This window comes from Haematobia irritans, chromosome 3, assembly GCF_050003625.1.
Source record: "Haematobia irritans isolate KBUSLIRL chromosome 3, ASM5000362v1, whole genome shotgun sequence".
Taxonomy (NCBI): Eukaryota; Metazoa; Arthropoda; class Insecta; order Diptera; family Muscidae; genus Haematobia; species Haematobia irritans.
In genome coordinates, this window is record NC_134399.1 from 120,442,604 (window position 1) to 120,460,974 (window position 18,371).

General features: G+C 38.8%; 1 protein-coding gene across 2 annotated transcripts; it reads left to right on the forward strand.

Annotated features, from left to right (window-relative positions):
- Positions 1-565: 565 nt before the first annotated feature.
- klhl10 (kelch-like protein 10) lies at positions 566-11,559 on the forward strand. Of its 2 annotated transcripts, none has more exons than XM_075300771.1 (7): positions 566-1,148; positions 4,245-4,514; positions 4,576-4,840; positions 4,916-5,038; positions 5,125-5,400; positions 10,291-10,501; positions 10,566-11,559. In XM_075300771.1, exons 1-7 carry the CDS (start codon positions 880-882, stop codon positions 11,285-11,287), a joined length of 2,136 nt encoding a protein of 711 aa, XP_075156886.1. In that variant the 5' UTR covers positions 566-879; the 3' UTR covers positions 11,288-11,559. The 2 variants fall into 2 exon arrangements, with proteins under 2 accessions (XP_075156886.1, XP_075156885.1); XM_075300770.1 differs by having other exon boundaries at positions 4,916-5,001; positions 5,082-5,400.
- The last annotated feature ends 6,812 nt before the right edge of the window (positions 11,560-18,371 follow it).

The window sequence follows — 18,371 nt, forward strand, 5'->3', positions numbered from 1 at the left end:
ATAAGGATATATGAGATTGATCCCATCTCGATGTACTTTTAATAATTGAGCAACGTATTATTTTTAAGCATTATTAATCTATTAACAATGATCCTTTTGAAAACTTCCTATCAATTTTAATTTTTGAGCATGTTAATTTGAACTTTTTAGATTAGTAAAGATTTACATGTTAAATTAGTTAAAAATTGGGCGAAGGTTATGCTCGAATTCTAAGGTGTGGTGACTAAAAATGTTTACCGGGTAGCCTTCTGGGTGTCTAAACTTTTTCTGATGGAGGTTTAGCTACCCCCATGCCCGTGTCCCAACCAAGGAGCTACAAACTCCCAAAATTGTTGGAAAACACCGTAGCTTTTATACAAACAGATCATATCTTTATCTATTCAAGAGTGAGAGCCAATATTATTTCCTCCGAATAGTATATAACATTTGTAGGATATAAAATTTATTAACTAAAAGGCCTTATTGTAAAACACACCCAAACAACTGCATCGGTTTACTCCTGGATATTCATTGAATATTCATTCTGAAGTTTGATTTCATATTTCTGACATGACAATAACGTCAGTCGTATTTTAAAGCAGTTATACATATTTTAATTCTTATCAATATTTTCCTTTCTTTCGGAAAATTTTGTTTTATTTATTTTTTTTACTATTCAAGTAAAAAAGAACAAACAATTTCGTAACATTGCATTGCAAAACCAAACAGGCCATACACTTAAGAGGAGCACAAACGGATTAAAAACCTAATCTTAGAATAAGAAAACCCTTAGGATTTTTCGCTCCACTGGGACCTTCGAAAAGAAAAATTATCAGTTTTCTTCAAAAACTTTTCTTGATCGAGCTTGCAAAAAATTCAGATTTTTGTATAGTTCAAAAAATGAATCCTGATCGTGTTAATATGGGAAATGTTCTACCACCGAATGATGAAGAAGCAGATGTTGATATCGATATGAATGTGAATAGCGACGAAAGTGCCGAATCTTTAGAATCAAAGACTACGACCAAGATTTCTATAAGCGATGCTGCTTTGAAAACTTTAAACGAATTACGTTGTAATAATCTTCTATGTGATGCCACTATAACTGTAACGGATGGATCCTTCAATGTACATCGGGCAATTATGAGTGCTTGTAGTTCATATTTCAGGTGAGATTTGTATAAACATTTTTAGTATAGGTAGGAATTATATTGGTATCAACAGAACCGTGGGGGGGCTCAGCCTTCCGTTAGTATTCATAGAGCCTATTCAAAAAGATACGATGAGAAATCATGATATAACAATTTTTATATACCATATAATAAAATTTGGGATGATATTTCCTAAATATATAAGTTAGGCGATTCTAATGTCTATGCCTTGGAGGTTCGTACTTATTATAAATGTTCACAGAAAAAAAAAATCATGAAAAAAATTCCAATTAAAGTCTTGAGTTTTAAAACATATTCAATTGAAATTTTAATTGATTCAACAATTTTTATAATTGAAGCAAAAATCAATCACAAATATTAATAGTATCAATTATTTTTTTTATTGGCTTTCAATTAATTTTTTTTAATACTATCATTTCTATGATTGAAGACATTTCAATTAAAGAACACGTATATACGGCCGTAAGATCGGCCAGGCTGAATCTTATGTACCCTACACCATATACTGCGTAGAAACTTCTGCTAACGACTGTCATCCACAATCGAATTTCGGAAGGTGCATTCCCAATGATGTTCTTTATTTTAAATACCCAGGAAGTTCTTTTAATTCAATTTTTTATAACTTGGTTTTTTTCATACTTTTAATGGGTAATTTTAACTTTTTTTTGTTTCAAATAGGTGTCGAAAAACATGTTAAATCCAATCTGAAAAAATTGTGAATTTTTGAAAATATTTGCGGTCAAACGTTTCCGCTTCTGCGTCAATTTTGCACCACTTCCGGATCCGAAAAGAACATTTTCATTACTTTTTTGGCGACGCTTTTTTTGCTGGGTTGTACTGGAAGTAGAATTAACGTTCTGGATATGTTTGCCAATTTTGATTGAAATCGGTTCAGATATGGCTCTCATATGTTATCCTTCGTCGGGTTTACACTCATATGGCAACAGTGGTCAAATTTGTAATCCGATTTAAGTGAAATTTTGAATATGGAGTTTTTCTTACAAATATTGTGTTCCACCCCAGGGCATTAGCCTACATAAATTTTAAGTCTCTAGATTTTTTAGAAGTAACAAATTTTGTCTAGATCGAGTCAAATTTAAATGTAAATGTATGTTTTTGGGACAAAAGCCTTTATACACATTTGACGGATTTGATATGGTATCGAAAATGTGGATCTACAATGTGGTGCAGGGTATCCCAGCAAAAAAATCGTCGCCAAAAAAGTGGTGAACATTTTCTTTTTGGATCCGGAAGTGGTGCAAAATTGGCGCAGAAGCGATGCATTTAACATGGGCTTGTCATAGGACAGATGTCCACCATTACAACAGCCATTGCACGGAACAGGGTGTGATGTAAAAAAAAAAATGTGATATTTTGTCAAATAAATATTTTTTATAATTTTTTTATGATTTTTAATATACTCTAACGCTTGTCTGAAACGTTTGACCTCAAATATTTTCAAAAATTCGCAATTTTTATACCCTCCACTATAGGATGGGCGGTATATTAACTTTGTCATTCCGTTTGTAACACATCAAAATATTGCTCTAAGACCCCATAGAGTATATATATTCTGCGTCGTGGTAAAACTCCGAGTCGATCTGAGCATGTCCGTCCGTCCGTCTGTTGCAATCACGCTAATATCGGAACGAAACAAGCTATCGACTTGAAACTTGGCACAAGTAGTTGTTATTGATGTAGGTCGGATGGTATTGCAAATGGGCCATATCGGTCCACTTTTACGTATAGCCCCCATATAAACGGACCCCCAAACTTGGCTTGCGATTCCTCTAAGAGAAGCCAATTTCATCCGATCCGGCTGAAATTTGGTACATGGTGTTAGTATATGATATCCAACAACCATGCAGGAATTGGTTCATATCAGTCCATAATTATATATAGCCCCCATATAAACCGATCCCCAGCAATCAGGCTGCAGCCTTGAATAATAAAGATATTTTGCTTACTTTTTGCACTTTTTGCTCGTTTTGTATCTCCAGACAGGTCAAGTTCGAAGTTGGTCCATGTTTCGACGTACCCCCATATAAACCAATCCCACGATCCGACTTATTGGGGGCATAGAGACCGCAATGTTTATGCGATTTGTTTGAAATTAGTTTAAGTCAGTTGCTGTGATAAATTTGGTATATATTGGCCCATTTTTTGAATAGCCCCCATATAGACCGATCTCCCGATTTGCCTTCTTGAGGCCATAGAAAGTAAATTTTCAATCAATTCGATTGTCATTTTAAAACCGGAGAGACCTTTTTTGGGTCCGTTTTAGTCCTTGATGTGGTTATCCACTATCTTGAATATAAGACGTTTTGTTCTAAAGATAACCTAATTTAATCTAAATCATCCTGAAGGCTCATTTGCCATCCAATATTTTAAATTCGGAGATTAAGAGAAATATTTATCTCTGATTAATCTAAGATTTAGTAGAACCCAATATAAATTGATTTCCAAAAATGACTTGTGGCACTTTCTACAATCTCATTTAAATCAAAAGTACACACAAAGAAAATTTCATTAAAAGTCAGCCAACAAAATGTTTTCATTGATATAACGAAACATTTTCATTAATACAGTGAAAATATTCGTTTATAATACGAAACGTTACGTTGATTTGCAGAAAATTCGTTATATTAACGAAAACATTCGTTGTATTAACGAATATGTTTCATTGGCTGACTTTTAACGACACATTTCGTTCATATAACCAAACTTTTTATCACATTGGCCTGAATAGTCTAAGTGAGCCTGAAATTTAATCGGGCTGCCACTTTAACCTAACCTAACGAAAGTTTTTCTATTAGTGTAGAATATCTGACTATTTTCTAATTGCGAAAAGTCGACCCTTAGTTTTTTGCAAACTTGGAAAATTTTGCCTAACGAATTTTAGTTCTTGACCTGAGTCATTGCAAATATGACTCAGATTTTTACTACAATTTTTTCCATTAGTCGAAGAGTATATTTTAGACTATTGTATCTTTGGTAACTTTGTAAAGCTAGCAGGCAATTTTTAATCAAACCGCATGTTTTCTGGACAGACACGTTAACCATTTTCAATTCCTATTTGCAATACAATTATAGAGCTCAATTTACAACCACATTAGCAACATCCACTGATGGAAAGAGTGAACACAATTGCCAAATCCATATACCAGGAATAAGTGCCAATATAATGGAAGAAATCGTCAATTATGCATATCTTCGAAAGTGTTCAATAAACAATGAAAATGTCCAAGAGCTTTTAGTAAGTGCTGATTATTTTGGTATTTTGGGATTGATAGATATATGCAAAGACTATATGGTAAAAATGCTAACACCAGGGAATTGTGTTGATATAATGTGTTTTGCAAGGTATGGCTTTGAGAGAGGAATGATTTAAATAGTAACAAAATTTATAACTCAATGATTCCAGATTTCGTTTCCTCGATGATCTCTATACGAAAGCAAGAAATTTTTTACTACGGAATTTCATTGAAGTGTCATCGAAGAACAAAGATCTTTTGGAAATGAATCTGAAAGATTTCCTAGATATCATAAGCGATGATGAATTGAATACCAAGGAAGAGGATCTTGTATGGAAGTTGTGTATAAAATGGATAGACCATGATCCAGAGAAACGTAAAAAATATGTTGCCAATTTAATGCAGGGAATACGATTGGGCCTTATGAGCCCTAAGGTATGAAATGTCCGGATGCTTTGGGAATGAATACAAAGCACACATATCTCTTCATCTGTGCGCTTCTCATTTTAGTGTTTCATGGAAGAGGTCAAGGACCATCCTTATGTTCTGGATAGTGAAGAAGCCAAACCGTTGATAGTAGATACCTTTAAATTCATGTATGACTTGGATATACATAATCCCAATATCGGAGAGGTATTCCATAGGGTCCATTATCGCTTTTTGTTTATAATTTTAGCTCGAATCTCTATCTTCCTTTCCGCTTGCCATTCTCATCTAAGTTGGTCACCCCACCCTTGGCTATGCCCCGTTTGCCGCACGAATTCATTTTTGCCATTGGTGGATGGAGCGGTGGTGCTTCTAGGGGTTGTATAGAAACCTACGATACAAGGGCCGATAGATGGGTAAAAATACCTTGCGAAGATCCAGCTGGTCCCAGGGCTTATCATGGTGCAGCGGTAATTGGTCATAAGATCTATTGTATTGGTGGCTATGATGGTTTGGAATACTTTAATACATGCCGGCAATTTGATGCCCACAAAATGACTTGGAAAGAGGTATGCATCTAATTTGTCTGATGAGTATATCCCGAATTATTAGAGGTGTACACTTGACACGAAATTATTGTGACTAGCGAAAATTTTCGTAACTCACGCGTGAGTTGTGCATAAAACTCTTCCACTAGTAAGTGTTAATATTCATAAATTTTTCGTGAGTAAGGATTTCTATTTTGTGAGTGAGCGTGAGTAGTTTTCTCGTCGGCTGAGGTACGCTCAGTCGCCTTAACGGTCAAAAAAACTGTCGAAAACATTTGCGCGGAATAACTGAGAAATCTTTGTTTTGTGTTTTTTTCGAACTACTAGTGATGTAACTCTACACTCTACAATTTTCGCACGCACGGACAAATTGGCAGACATATTATTTTCTCAAATAATATAAAAACGCTGTGTTTAGGAACCCATTTTTCGAAGAATCGAACTCAGTATTAAACATAAAATATTATTTTTAATTTACTGATAATCTACTTTTGTGTTCTAAGACAATCTCGGTAATATGATCAAGATCTTATGGAAGCCATCGTGGTGTAATGGTTAGCATGACCGCCTTGCAAGGTCGTGGATTAAAACGAAAAAGGTTGTCAACGATGGATCATCCTCTCTCAGTAATGCTGGTGACATTTCTGAGGGTTTCAAAGCTTCTGGTTGGTGGTTCCATCGAAATATGGAACGTTCAGTTTCGGCTATAAAAAGGAGGTCCCTTGACATTGAGCTGAACATAGAATCGGGCAGCACTCAGTGAAAAGAGAGTAGTTCACCACTGTGGTATCACAATGCACTGAATAGTCTAAGTGAGCCTGAAATATTGGACCGTCACTACACCTAACCTAACCTAACAATCTGATTGGAGCAGACATTCGGGGTATCATCGCTTTGTAGATAATCGGGAACTGGTATCTTCTTTGAGATAAAAGAGGAATTCAGTTCGTAGGTAATCGGGAGGTTACTAAGTTCTTTGATTCCTCAATGATCTTTGTCGGTTGTTTGATGTTCGGTACTTGATGAGAAATTAGGTTCGTTGGCGTTTTTTTTTTTTTTGATTCCTTGATGATCGTTAGATCACAAGTACTTCGGTACATCGGTTGCTTGAGGTTGAGGCTTGGTTTCCTTGATAATTGGTAGTGGATGGGAACGCCGGTTCGTATAGATTCGGTAGATTACCAGAATTTTGGTTCATCGGTTGCTTCATGTTCGGTACTTAATGAGAAATTGGTTTCGTTGGTAAGTTTTTTGATTCCAAGATAATCGTTAGATTACAAGAACTTCGGTACATCGGTTGCTTGATGTTGAGGCTTTGGTTCCTTGATGATTGGTAGTGGATAGGAACGTCGGTTCGTATAGATTCGGTAGATTACCAGAACTTCGGTTCATCGGTTGCTTGATGTTCGGTACTCGATGAGAAATTCGGTTAGTTGGTGAGTTTTTTGATTCTTTGATAATCGTTAGATTACAAAAACTTCGTTGCATCGGTTGCTGGACGTTGAGGCTTCGGTTCCTTGATGATTGGTAGTGGATGGGAACACCGGTTCGTATAGATTCGGTAGATTACCAGAACTTCGGTTCATCGGTTGCTTGATGTTCGGTACTCGATGAGAAATTCGGTTAGTTGGTGAGTTTTTTGATTCTTTCGTGAGGAAATTGGTTCATAGGTAATTTGTAATTTGTGAGAGCTTCGGTTAGAATTTGATCGAAGACTGTTGTATTCGTTGGTAGGTGGATGATTGGTTTTTGCTGAGTAGTTCGGTTCCGGATGATATGTATTCGTCGATTTGAAGGGTTTTGAGAACTGGTGTTCTGGTAGATTTGTCAGAGTTTGGGACTGTAGGCAATGTCTTCTGTTTTCGGACGTCTTCGTGTTGCTGCAAAGGCCTCAGTAGTACAACTGTAGACTGGAAGATCTCAGCAGAGGAACTGTAGGCTCGAAGGCCTAAGTGGAGGAACTGTAGGCTTGAAGGTCACAGTGGAGGAACTGTAGGCTTGAAAGTCTCTGTGGGGGAATTGTAGGCCCGAAAGGTCTCAGTGATGGAACTGCAGGCCCAAAGGTCTCAGTGGGAGAATTGTAGCCTTGAAGGTCTTAGCAGTGGACCGGAGATCCGAAGGTATTAGTGAGGGAACTGTGGGCTCGAAGTTCTCAATGGTGGCACTGTAGGTCTGAAGTTCTAATGGGGGAATTGTAAGCCCAAAGGTCTCAGAGATGGAACTGTAGATAGTGGGCGTACAGTTCCCCCACTAGACCTTCAGACCTACAGTTCCACCATTGAGAACTTCATCGGTTGCTTGATGTTCGGTACTCAATGAGAAATTCGGTTAGTTGGTGAGTTTTTTGGATAAGAATGCCGGTTCGTATAGATTCGGTTTGCTGATGATCGGTAGTGGATGAGAGCGTCGGTTCATCTATGATCAGCAGTTGATGAGGCTGTTGATTTGTTGGTGGGGAAATTGGTTCTTAGGTAATTTGTAATTTGTGAGAGCTTCGGTTAGAATTTGATCGAAGACTGTTGTATTCGTTGGTAGGGTGATGATTGGTTTTTGCTGAGTAGTTCGGTTCCGGATGATATGTATTCGTCGATTTGAAAGGGTTTGAGAATTGGTGTTCTGGTCGATTTCTCAGTGTTTGGGACTGTAGGCAATGTCTTCTGTTTTCGGACGTCTTCGTGTTGCTGCAAAGGCCTCAGTAGTACAACTGTAGACTGGAATATCTCAGCAGAGGAACTGTAGGCTCGAAGGCCTAAGTGGAGGAACTGTAGGCTTGAAGGTCTCAGTGGAGGAACTGTAGGCTTGAAAGTCTCTGTGGGGGAATTGTAGGCCCGAAAGTCTCAGTGATGGAACTGCAGGCCCAAAGGTCTCAGTGGGAGAATTGTAGGCTCGAAGGTCTTAGCAGTGGACCGGAGATCCGAAGGTATTAGTGAGGGAACTGTAGACTCGAATTTCTCAATGGTGGAACTGTAGGTCTGAAGGTCTAGGGGGGAATTGTAAGCCCAAAGGTCTCAGAGATGGAACTGTAGATAGTGGGCGTACAGTTCCGGTAATCGCTTATGGTCGGATTTAGTATTTCTGACGAATATCATGCAAACTACTAGTCTACGAGCGAACTGTATGCTCGAAGGCCTTAGTGTTGGAACTGTTGGCCCGAATGTCTCAGTTGGGTACAGTTCCCCAACTCCAAGGATTCAGCAGTGGAACTGTAGATTAGAAAATCTCCGTGGTGGTACTGTAGGTCTCAAGGAGTTAGTGGTAGAATTGCAGGCCCAAAGGTCTCGCTGGTAGTATATAAAGATGCGAAAATTTTGGTGGTGAGTCTACAGTTCCATTAATCGGTTATAATTGGTTTTAGTATTACTGACGACTAGCATGCAAATTATTCTACTGGCTAGTCTACGAGCGAACTGAAGGCCCGAAGGTCTCAGTTGGGGAACTGTAGGTCCAAAAGATCTCATTGGTAGAACTGTAGTTACGAAGATCTAAGTGGTGGCAATGTAGGCCCGAAAGTCTCAGTTGAGGAACTGTAGTCTCGAAGCTCTCAGTGGTGGAACTGCATGCCTGAAGGTGTTAGTGGTAGAATTGCAGGCCAAAGGTCTCAGTGGTAGTATCCTAGATGCGAAGATTTCGGTGGTGAGTCTACAGTTCCATTAATCGGTTTTAGTATTACTGACGATTATCATGTAAATTATTCTACTGGCTTGTCTACGGGCGAACTGTAGGCTCGAAGGTCTCAGTTGGGAAACTGTAGATGCGAAGATTTCAGTGATGGGCTCACAGGTCCAGTAATCAGTTCTAGTCGGTTTTAGTATTGCTGACAAATATCATGCAAACTATTCTGCTAGCTAGTCTACGAGCGAACTGCAAGCCCGAAAGCTTCAGTTGGTGAACTGTAGGCCCGAAAGTCTCAGTTGAGGAACTGTAGGCTCGAAGATTTCAGCACTGGAACTGTAGGCCCGAAGGTTACAATGGTACTATTTTTTGTGCTTAGGAATTGTTTCCTTAGACTTCGCAAAAATTATAACTAAATTACGAGCAGAACGATGTGAAATGCGCCACCCGTAGAACGACCAGCATCTATCTGTTAACAGTAAGATGCATTGTTGTCCACTGTCTCAGTCTGTTGCCTATCCGAGTTTGCCTTTGGTTGCCGAAGGTCAAGAATATAAACCAGCCATGTAATAGACAGGTTAAAAATTAGCTCCTCTTGGATGAAGAAGATTTATTCCCAATGTTTCAGGACAAATTTACCTCAGTTAAATAGGATTGTCTTTTACGGAAGGATACACATCGAAAGACGCATATCCTAATTCTAAGGACAATACGCTTTCATTGAATAGTTTATCGATTTTTGGTAAAAACCCTAAGCATAGGATAAGTTAGGTGGCAGCCCGATGAGTCAGGCTCACTTACACTTTTGAGTCCATTGTGATACCACATTGGTGAACTTCTCTCTTATCACTGAGTGCTGCCCGATTCCATGTTAAGCTCAATGTCAAGGGACCTCCTTTTTATAGCCGAGTCCGAACGGCGTTCCACATTGCAGTGAAACCACTTAGAGAAGCTTTGAAACCCTCAGAAATGTCACCAGCATTACTGAGGTGGGATAATCCACCGCTGAAAAACTTTTTGGTGTTCGGTCGAAGCAGGAATCGAACCCACGACCTTGTGTATGCAAGGCGGACATGCTAACCATTGCACCACGGTGCAACATTCGTATTTTAGGGAAATTTTTGTGCTATTGGTTTCAGTTACACTTTCAGTTTTTGTAATTAAACAAGCAGTTTTCCATACGTCTTTGGAACTTCTTGGCTATATAGGTTTTGAAAATTGCCTAATAATTCCAAATCCATGGTTCGGAGTTTATCGTATCAAGCCCCCGTTTTATTAACTCTCATATTTCTCATATAGATAGCCCCTATGCATTCACGTCGATGTTATGTCAGTGTGTGTGAACTAAATGGTCTAATATATGCTATGGGAGGTTATGACGGCCACAACCGGCTCAATACAGTGGAACGATATAATCCACAAACCAATCAATGGACCATTATAACATCAATGAATGTGCAAAGATCTGATGCAAGTGCATGTACCCTTAATGGGCAAATATATGCGACGGGTAAGTGAAATCCAATGTGATAGATTCCTATGGAAACCAAAAGTTCTTTCTCCCTCTCCTAAAGGCGGTTTCAATGGTCAAGAATGTTTAAATAGTGCTGAAGTTTATGATCCTATAGCGAAGGTGTGGACCCTTCTACCTCGCATGAATCAACGACGTTCCGGTGTGTCTTGTGTGGCTTTTCGCGGTCAGGTATATGCCATTGGAGGTTTCAATGGCACCGCCCGTTTGGCCACCGGTGAGCGTTTCGATCCACAAACCCAAACTTGGACATTTATTCGAGAAATGAATCACCCACGCAGTAATTTCGGTTTGGAAATTATCGATGATATGATCTTTGCCATAGCTGGTTTCAATGGTGTCTCCACTATATCCCATACCGAATGCTATGTTCCCGAAACCAATGAATGGATGGAAGCTACCGATATGAATAATTTACGATCAGCTTTAACGGCAAATAATGTTGCTGGTTTAGCCAATAAACGGGATTATATACACAAGGAACGTGACCGATTAATGGAAGAAAGACGTCAACGTCTATTAGCCATGACTGGAGATGAGTCGATGGCTGGTTCCAATGCTTCGGTGGTAACAGCTCGGGGTAGTTCAATGCGGGGCTTTGAATCCCCCAATGAAGATGAAGATGACGATGATATGGATGTGGAAAATATTGCAATGCCATTTGGTCCACAGGCTCGAGATGATAATCATCGTGATAATGACCCAAATCGAAGGTTAAGGGCAAATCGTTTTAGTTCCTATCATGAGATGCGTAGAAGATCTTAAAAAACTAAATTTTTGTGAGGGGAATTTTTGTATTGTAAAGTGTACATGAAAATTTTTTTGTTAGGCTTCAAAATTACGGGTGAGAACTCCTGGATCACTGGAAGAAAGGAAAACGTGTTACATTATTGCATTATTCGATTTGGAACTTTTTTCAATAATATTCGATAATGTTGTGATTTTTGTGGTCAGAGAGATTTATGTTTTGGTGAAATTTGAAATAATTGTTTATATCGAAATTAAATGCTCAAAAAATTGAAATTGATTAATAACAATTGCCATAACGGATTTTTTTTTACCCCTGAATATTAGGCTGTATATTATTTTGGCATTCTGTTTGTAACACATTGAAATACCAATTTCCTACGAAAGTAGGATTCTGACAAAGCACTATCAGATACACCTTCCATAAAAAATTTACGGAGATGCGTTGAAAAATAGCGAAGTTATAAATTAATAATGTAAAGCCCTAAATCATATCCACACAATATATACAAAAACAAGTATATACGGCCGTAAGTTCGGCCAGGCCGAATCTTATGTACCCTCCACCATGGATTGCGTAGAAACTTCTACGAAAGACTGTTATCCACAATCGAAATACTTGGGTTGTGGTATCTTAAAACTTCTTAACTTCGTTTTCTAAATTGTGAGTTAGTCCATACGTGGTATATATTAGACAAAAAAAGTTATGTATAGTTAAGTCTACAAATAATTACGAATCGATATGGACTTTTTGCACGGTACGTAGAGAGCCAGAATTGAAATATGGGTGTCGCTTATATGGGGGCTATATACAATTATGAACTTTGTGTGATTGGAAATCGATTTATCTAAGGGATATATAACTATAGACCGATATGGACCTAGTTAGGCATGGTTGTTAACGACCACATACTAGCACAATGTACCAAATTTCAACTCACTCGGATGAAATTTGCTCCTCCAAGAGGCTCCAAAACGAAATCTCGGGATCGGTTTATATGGGGCCATATATGATTATGGACTGCTAAGGACCACTTTTGACATGGTTGTTAAATATCATATACGATTACCACGTAGCAAATTTTAAGCAGATCGGATGAATTTTGCTTCTCCAAAAGGCACCGGAGGTCAAATCTGGGGATCGGTCTATATGGGAGCTATATATAATTATGGGCTGATAGGAACCAATTCCTGCATGGTTGTTGGATACAATATCACGTACCAAATTTCAACCGAATGGGAAGAATTTTGCTCTTCCAAGGGGCTCTGGAGGTCAAATCTGGGGATCGGTTTATATGGGGCCTATATATAATTATGGACCGATTTCGACCAATTTTTGCATGGGAGTTTGAGGCCATATTTTAACACCACGTACCAAATTTCAACTGAATCAGATGAATTTTGGTCTTCCAAGAGGCTCCGTAGGTAAAATCTGGTGATCGGTTTATATGGGGGCTATATATCATTATGGACCGATGTGGACCAATTTTTGCATGGTTGTTAGAGACCATATACTAACACAATGTACCAAATTTCAGCCGGATCGGATGAAATTTGCTTCTCTTAGAGGCCTCGCAAGCCAAATCGGGGGATCGGTTTATATGGGGGCTATATATAATTATGAACCGATGTGGACCAATTTTTGCATGGTTGTTAGAGACCATATACTAATACCATGTACCAAATTTCAGCCGGATCGGATGAAAGTTGCTTCTCTTAGAGGCCTCGCAAGCCAAAACGGGGGATCGGTTTATATGGGGTATATATAATTATGGACCGACGTGGACCAATTTTTGCATGGTTGCTAGAGACCATATACTAACACCATGTACCAAATTTCAGCCAGATCGGATGAAATTTGCTTCTCTTAGAGGCCTCGCAAGCCTAATCGGGGGATCGGTTTATATGGGGGCTATATATAATTATGGACCGATGTGGACCAATTTTTGCGTGGTTGTTAGAGACCATATACTAACACCATGTGTATATATAATTATGGACCGACGTGGACCAATTTTTGCATGGTTGCTAGAGACCATATACTAACACCATGTACCAAATTTCAGCCAGATCGGATGAAATTTGCTTCTCTTAGAGGCCTCGCAAGCCTAATCGGGGGATCGGTTTATATGGGGGCTATATATAATTATGGACCGATGTGGACCAATTTTTGCGTGGTTGTTAGAGACCATATACTAACACCATGTACCAAATTTCAGCCAGATCGGATGAAATTTGCTCCTCTTAGAGGCCTCGAAAACCAAATTTGGGGGTCCGTTTATATGGGGGCTATACGTAAAAGTGGACCGATATGGCCCATTGTCAATACCATCCGACCTACATCAATAACAACTACTTGTGCCAAGTTTTAAGTCGATAGCTTGTTCCGTTCGGAAGTTAGCGTGATTTCAACAGACGGACGGACGGACGGTCATGCTCAGATCGACTCAGAATTTCACCACGACCCAGACTTTAGGGGGTCTTAGAGCAATATTTCGATGTGTTACAAACGGAATGACAAAGTTAATACACCCCCCATCCTATGGTGGAGGGTATAAAAAGCCCTAACTCATACCCACACAATATGTACAAAAAAGCCTAACTCAATTATTACTGAAAAACACATAGTAGGCATAGATTTTCTTATTTTGTTTATACCCTTCAGTTCTTGGGACTGTTCCCAAACCGGTCGATTCACCTGTCCTTTATAGCCGATACAGGTCCTTTAACTGGTTAGGTGACCGGTGAAATTAACATGGGGTTGTCATAGGAAGGGTCAATTGACCCCCACATAGATACCTACAAACCAATCCTTTAACCGGTTGTTTTCAACCCACCAATTAACCAGTTCAAATAGACACGTTAGAGAGACAGTTCTAAAAAAACAAATTTTTCCACCAATTTTACTTCTTATTTCTATCAATGTTTTTTTTATTTGTCTTATGTTATTTTATCTAATTTTTACAATTTGAAAAACTTTTTCGCTCCGGCCAGGTTTTGAACCTGGGTTTACTGGCAGCATAACAAAACGCCTTAACGCATTCAGCCACAAACGCCATTGAACACCCAGCGTTGAAACGTCAATTTAAATGTTTGTGATATTGGTAGAAAATGAACAAATGGAGGGAAAATATAACTGAAAAAAAATCTAAAAATAGAACTGTCCCTGTTATAGATGCAAAAGGGACAGAAATGTGTTAATTAACCCTGTGATAGAGACATTTGAACCGGTTAGGGGATGGGTTCATTGTGGTCTAGAGACAAATTCATGAAGTGGCTACCAATTGGCTAAATACAACCAGTCCCATGACCGGTATAAAATTCCAATTGCTTGGAAAAAGGGGTCAATTGGCACCAAAAAAACTGAAGGGTAGTGCTTTTCTGCTATGTATGTCTGTGAGCGGTTATTGCTGTTGTTGTAACAGTTTTTAATGTGGTCTCATCCATTTTTTTGTTTCATGCTTGCGTAGTTCAACTTGTAGCCAGATCAAGGAACTCTGCGACAAGGATGTCCAGGGTGATCTGGTGGTGAGACGGGTATGCTTACCTGGGCAAGCAAAAAGGTGACGAGTGTCATGTGGTCCTTGATTGCAAATGGGACACACGTCAGCCACGCTGCTATCAATCACTGATAAGTATGAATTGAGGCGGCTGCACTTGCCTGATCTTAGTTGGGCCAAAACTATCTTGGTCTGCCGTGAGAGGTCTCTCTCTTCCGGTGCTATGGGCGCAGGTCGGACTCCGAGAACAGGATTAACCTTGTAGCTTCTCACCGCTTCAGCTACAGTATCCTCATGAATCCTGTTCAGACCTGTCTGGTATGCTGCCTGATCTAGAGGCTCTCTTTTGTAACGCTGGATCTCGGACTCTAGAAGGTGAAGATCAACCCTTACATTCCTGGGTGGAGGTTGTCTATCCACAAGATGGTGATTCGGATGACAACTTCGATGGATCTCGGGCTCTAGAAGGGTAAGATCAACCCTTACATTCCTGGGTGGAGGTTGTCTATCCACAAGATGGTGATTCGGATGACAACTTCGATGGCAACCCAAGAGGTACTGCTTTAACAACATGTACCTAATTGTGTCGACGCACAGGGATGATCTTGGTCTCCGCATAAAGGTGATCCAGGGGTGTACTGCGTAGACACAATCTCGACGCCGTCAGGAGAGTGTGGAATCGAGGACAGGTAGAGGTTAAACAGTGCCGGAGATATCACCCCGCCCTGGGGAACTTCCTGTTTAACTCTACGGGTTTTGTCTTCTTGTCCCTGAATTCCACGTACGACTGGCGTCCCCACATATAATTCAGAACCCAACGCTTCGTTCCTGCCGGTAGGGACGTATTCTCGATGTCCTCAAATAGTGTGGCATGGTTGACCGTATCGAATGCTTTCGATAGGTCAAGCGCCACCGTTCTATGACACGGCTTGGGCTGATTAAGTCCCCTATTGATATGTGTCGAAATGGCATGTAAGGCTGTCGTCGTACTGTGTACCTTACGGAATCCATGTTGATGGTGGGCATCTAGAAAATTCTACACAAGGCTGGGGAGGAGTAGTGCCTCAAGTGTCTTGGCTACTGGCGAGAGAAGGGATATCGGTCTGTACGATTCACTTTTATGAACAATTACCTTATAAAACCTAAGTTTATATTCTCTTAAAATATAAGCTATTTTATAAATTCCAATATTTGCTTTACGTAAATATGAATTGATATGTTATTTTGTTTTCTTTTAAGTTGTACAAGAAAAAGCCCCAATTCATTTTTTTTCAAAAATTCAAAACCAAAAAACCCTAAGTCATACAAATTAATTAAAAATGTAAATATTAAAAAAAATATAATTTTGAATTTGTCTGATGTTAATAATAAAAACTGAATTTTATTAAGTTTTTTCCTAATCCTGTAAACTTCGTTTTTCATGAGTTAGGGCCTTTGTTTATTAAGGTAACGATATGGTCTCTAATGATAAATTGGTTCACATCGGTGCATAATTATATATAGCCCCCATATAATCCGATCACCAGATTTGACCTCCGGAGCCTCTTGGAAGACCAAAATGCATCTGATTCCGGTGAAATTTGGTACGTGGTGTTACTATATGGCCCCAAACACCCATGCAAAAATTGGTCGAAATCGGTCCATAAATATATATAGCCCCCATACAAACCGATCCCCAGATTTGGTTTGCGGATCCTCTAAGAGAAGCAAATTTCATCCGCTCCGGCTGAAATTTGGTACATGGAACTAGTATATGGTCTCTAATAACCATGCAAAAATTGGTCCATATCGGTCCATAATTATATATAGCCCCCATATAAACCGATCACCAGATTTGGCTTGCAAAGTCTCCAAGAGAAGCAAATTTCATCCTATCTGGTTGTAATTTGGAACATGGTGTTAGTATATGATCTTTAGCAACCGTGCCAGAATTGGTCCATATCGGTCTATTATTATATATAGCCCCCATATAAAACGTTCTACAGATTTGACCTCCAGAGCCTCTTGGAGGAGCAAAATTCATCCGATCCGGTTCAAATTTGGAACGTGGTGTTAGTATATGGCCACTAACAACCATACCAAAATTGGTCCATATCGGTCTATAGTTATATATAGTCGATCTCCAATCACAAAAAAATTGGTCCGTATCGGTTCATAATCATGGTTGCCACTCGAGCCAAAAGAAAATTTTGTCAAAATTTTATTTCTATAGAAAACTTTGTTAAAATTTTATTCGGTTCATAATCAAATTTTCATCATTGTCAAAATTTTATTTCTATAGAAAATTTTGTCAAAATTTTATTTAAATAGAAAATTTTGTTCAAATTTTATTCGGTTCATAATCATGGTTGCCACTCGAGCCAAAAATAATCTACCAAGATTTTATTTCTATAGAAAATTTTGTCAAAATTTTATTTCTATAGAAAATTTTGTTAAAATTTTATTTCTGTAAAAATTTTTGTCAAAATTTTCTTTCTATAGAAAATTTTGTCAACATTTTTGTTGCTATAGAAAATTTTGTGAAAATTTTATTTCTATAGAAAATTTTGTCAAAATTGTATTTCTGTAGAAATTGTATGTCTCTTTTGTCAAACTGAATTACATACGTATTTGATCGATCTTTTTTGATTTAATATATAAAGGGTGATTCTTTTGAGGTTAGGATTTTCATGCATTAGTATTTGACAGATCACGTGGGATTTCAGACATGGTGTCAAAGAGAAAGATGCTCAGTATGCTTTGACATTTCATCATGAATAGACTTACGATCTGCCACAACGTCGAATTTTCAGTGAATGGGCCCTAGAAGAGTTGGCAGAAAATCCGCTTTTTTATCGACAAATTTTGTTCAGCGATGAGGCTCATTTCTGGTTGAATGGCTACGTAAATAAGCAAAATTGCCGCATTTGGAGTGAAGAGCAACCAGAAGCCGTTCAAGAACTGCCCATGCATCCCGAAAAATGCACTGTTTGGTGTGGTTTGTACGCTGGTGGAATCATTGGACCGTATTTTTTCAAAGATGCTGTTGGACGCAACGTTACGGTGAATGGCGATCGCTATCGTTCGATGCTAACAAACTTTTTGTTGCCAAAAATGGAAGAACTGAACTTGGTTGACATGTGGTTTCAACAAGATGGCGCTACATGCCACACAGCTCGCGATTCTATGGCCATTTTGAGGGAAAACTTCGGAGAACAATTCATCTCAAGAAATGGACCGGTAAGTTGGCCACCAAGATCATGCGATTTGACGCCTTTAGACTATTTTTTGTGGGGCTACGTTAAGTCTAAAGTCTACAGAAATAAGCCAGCAACTATTCCAGCTTTGGAAGACAACATTTCCGAAGAAATTCGGGCTATTCCGGCCGAAATGCTCGAAAAAGTTGCCCAAAATTGGACTTTCCGAATGGACCACCTAAGACGCAGCCGCGGTCAACATTTAAATGAAATTATCTTCAAAAAGTAAATGTCATGGACCAATCTAACGTTTCAAATAAAGAACCGATGAGATTTTGCAAATTTTATGCGTTTTTTTAAAAAAAAAAGTTATCAAGCTCTTAACAAATCACCCTTTACCATGTATGGACTTACATACAAGTTAGA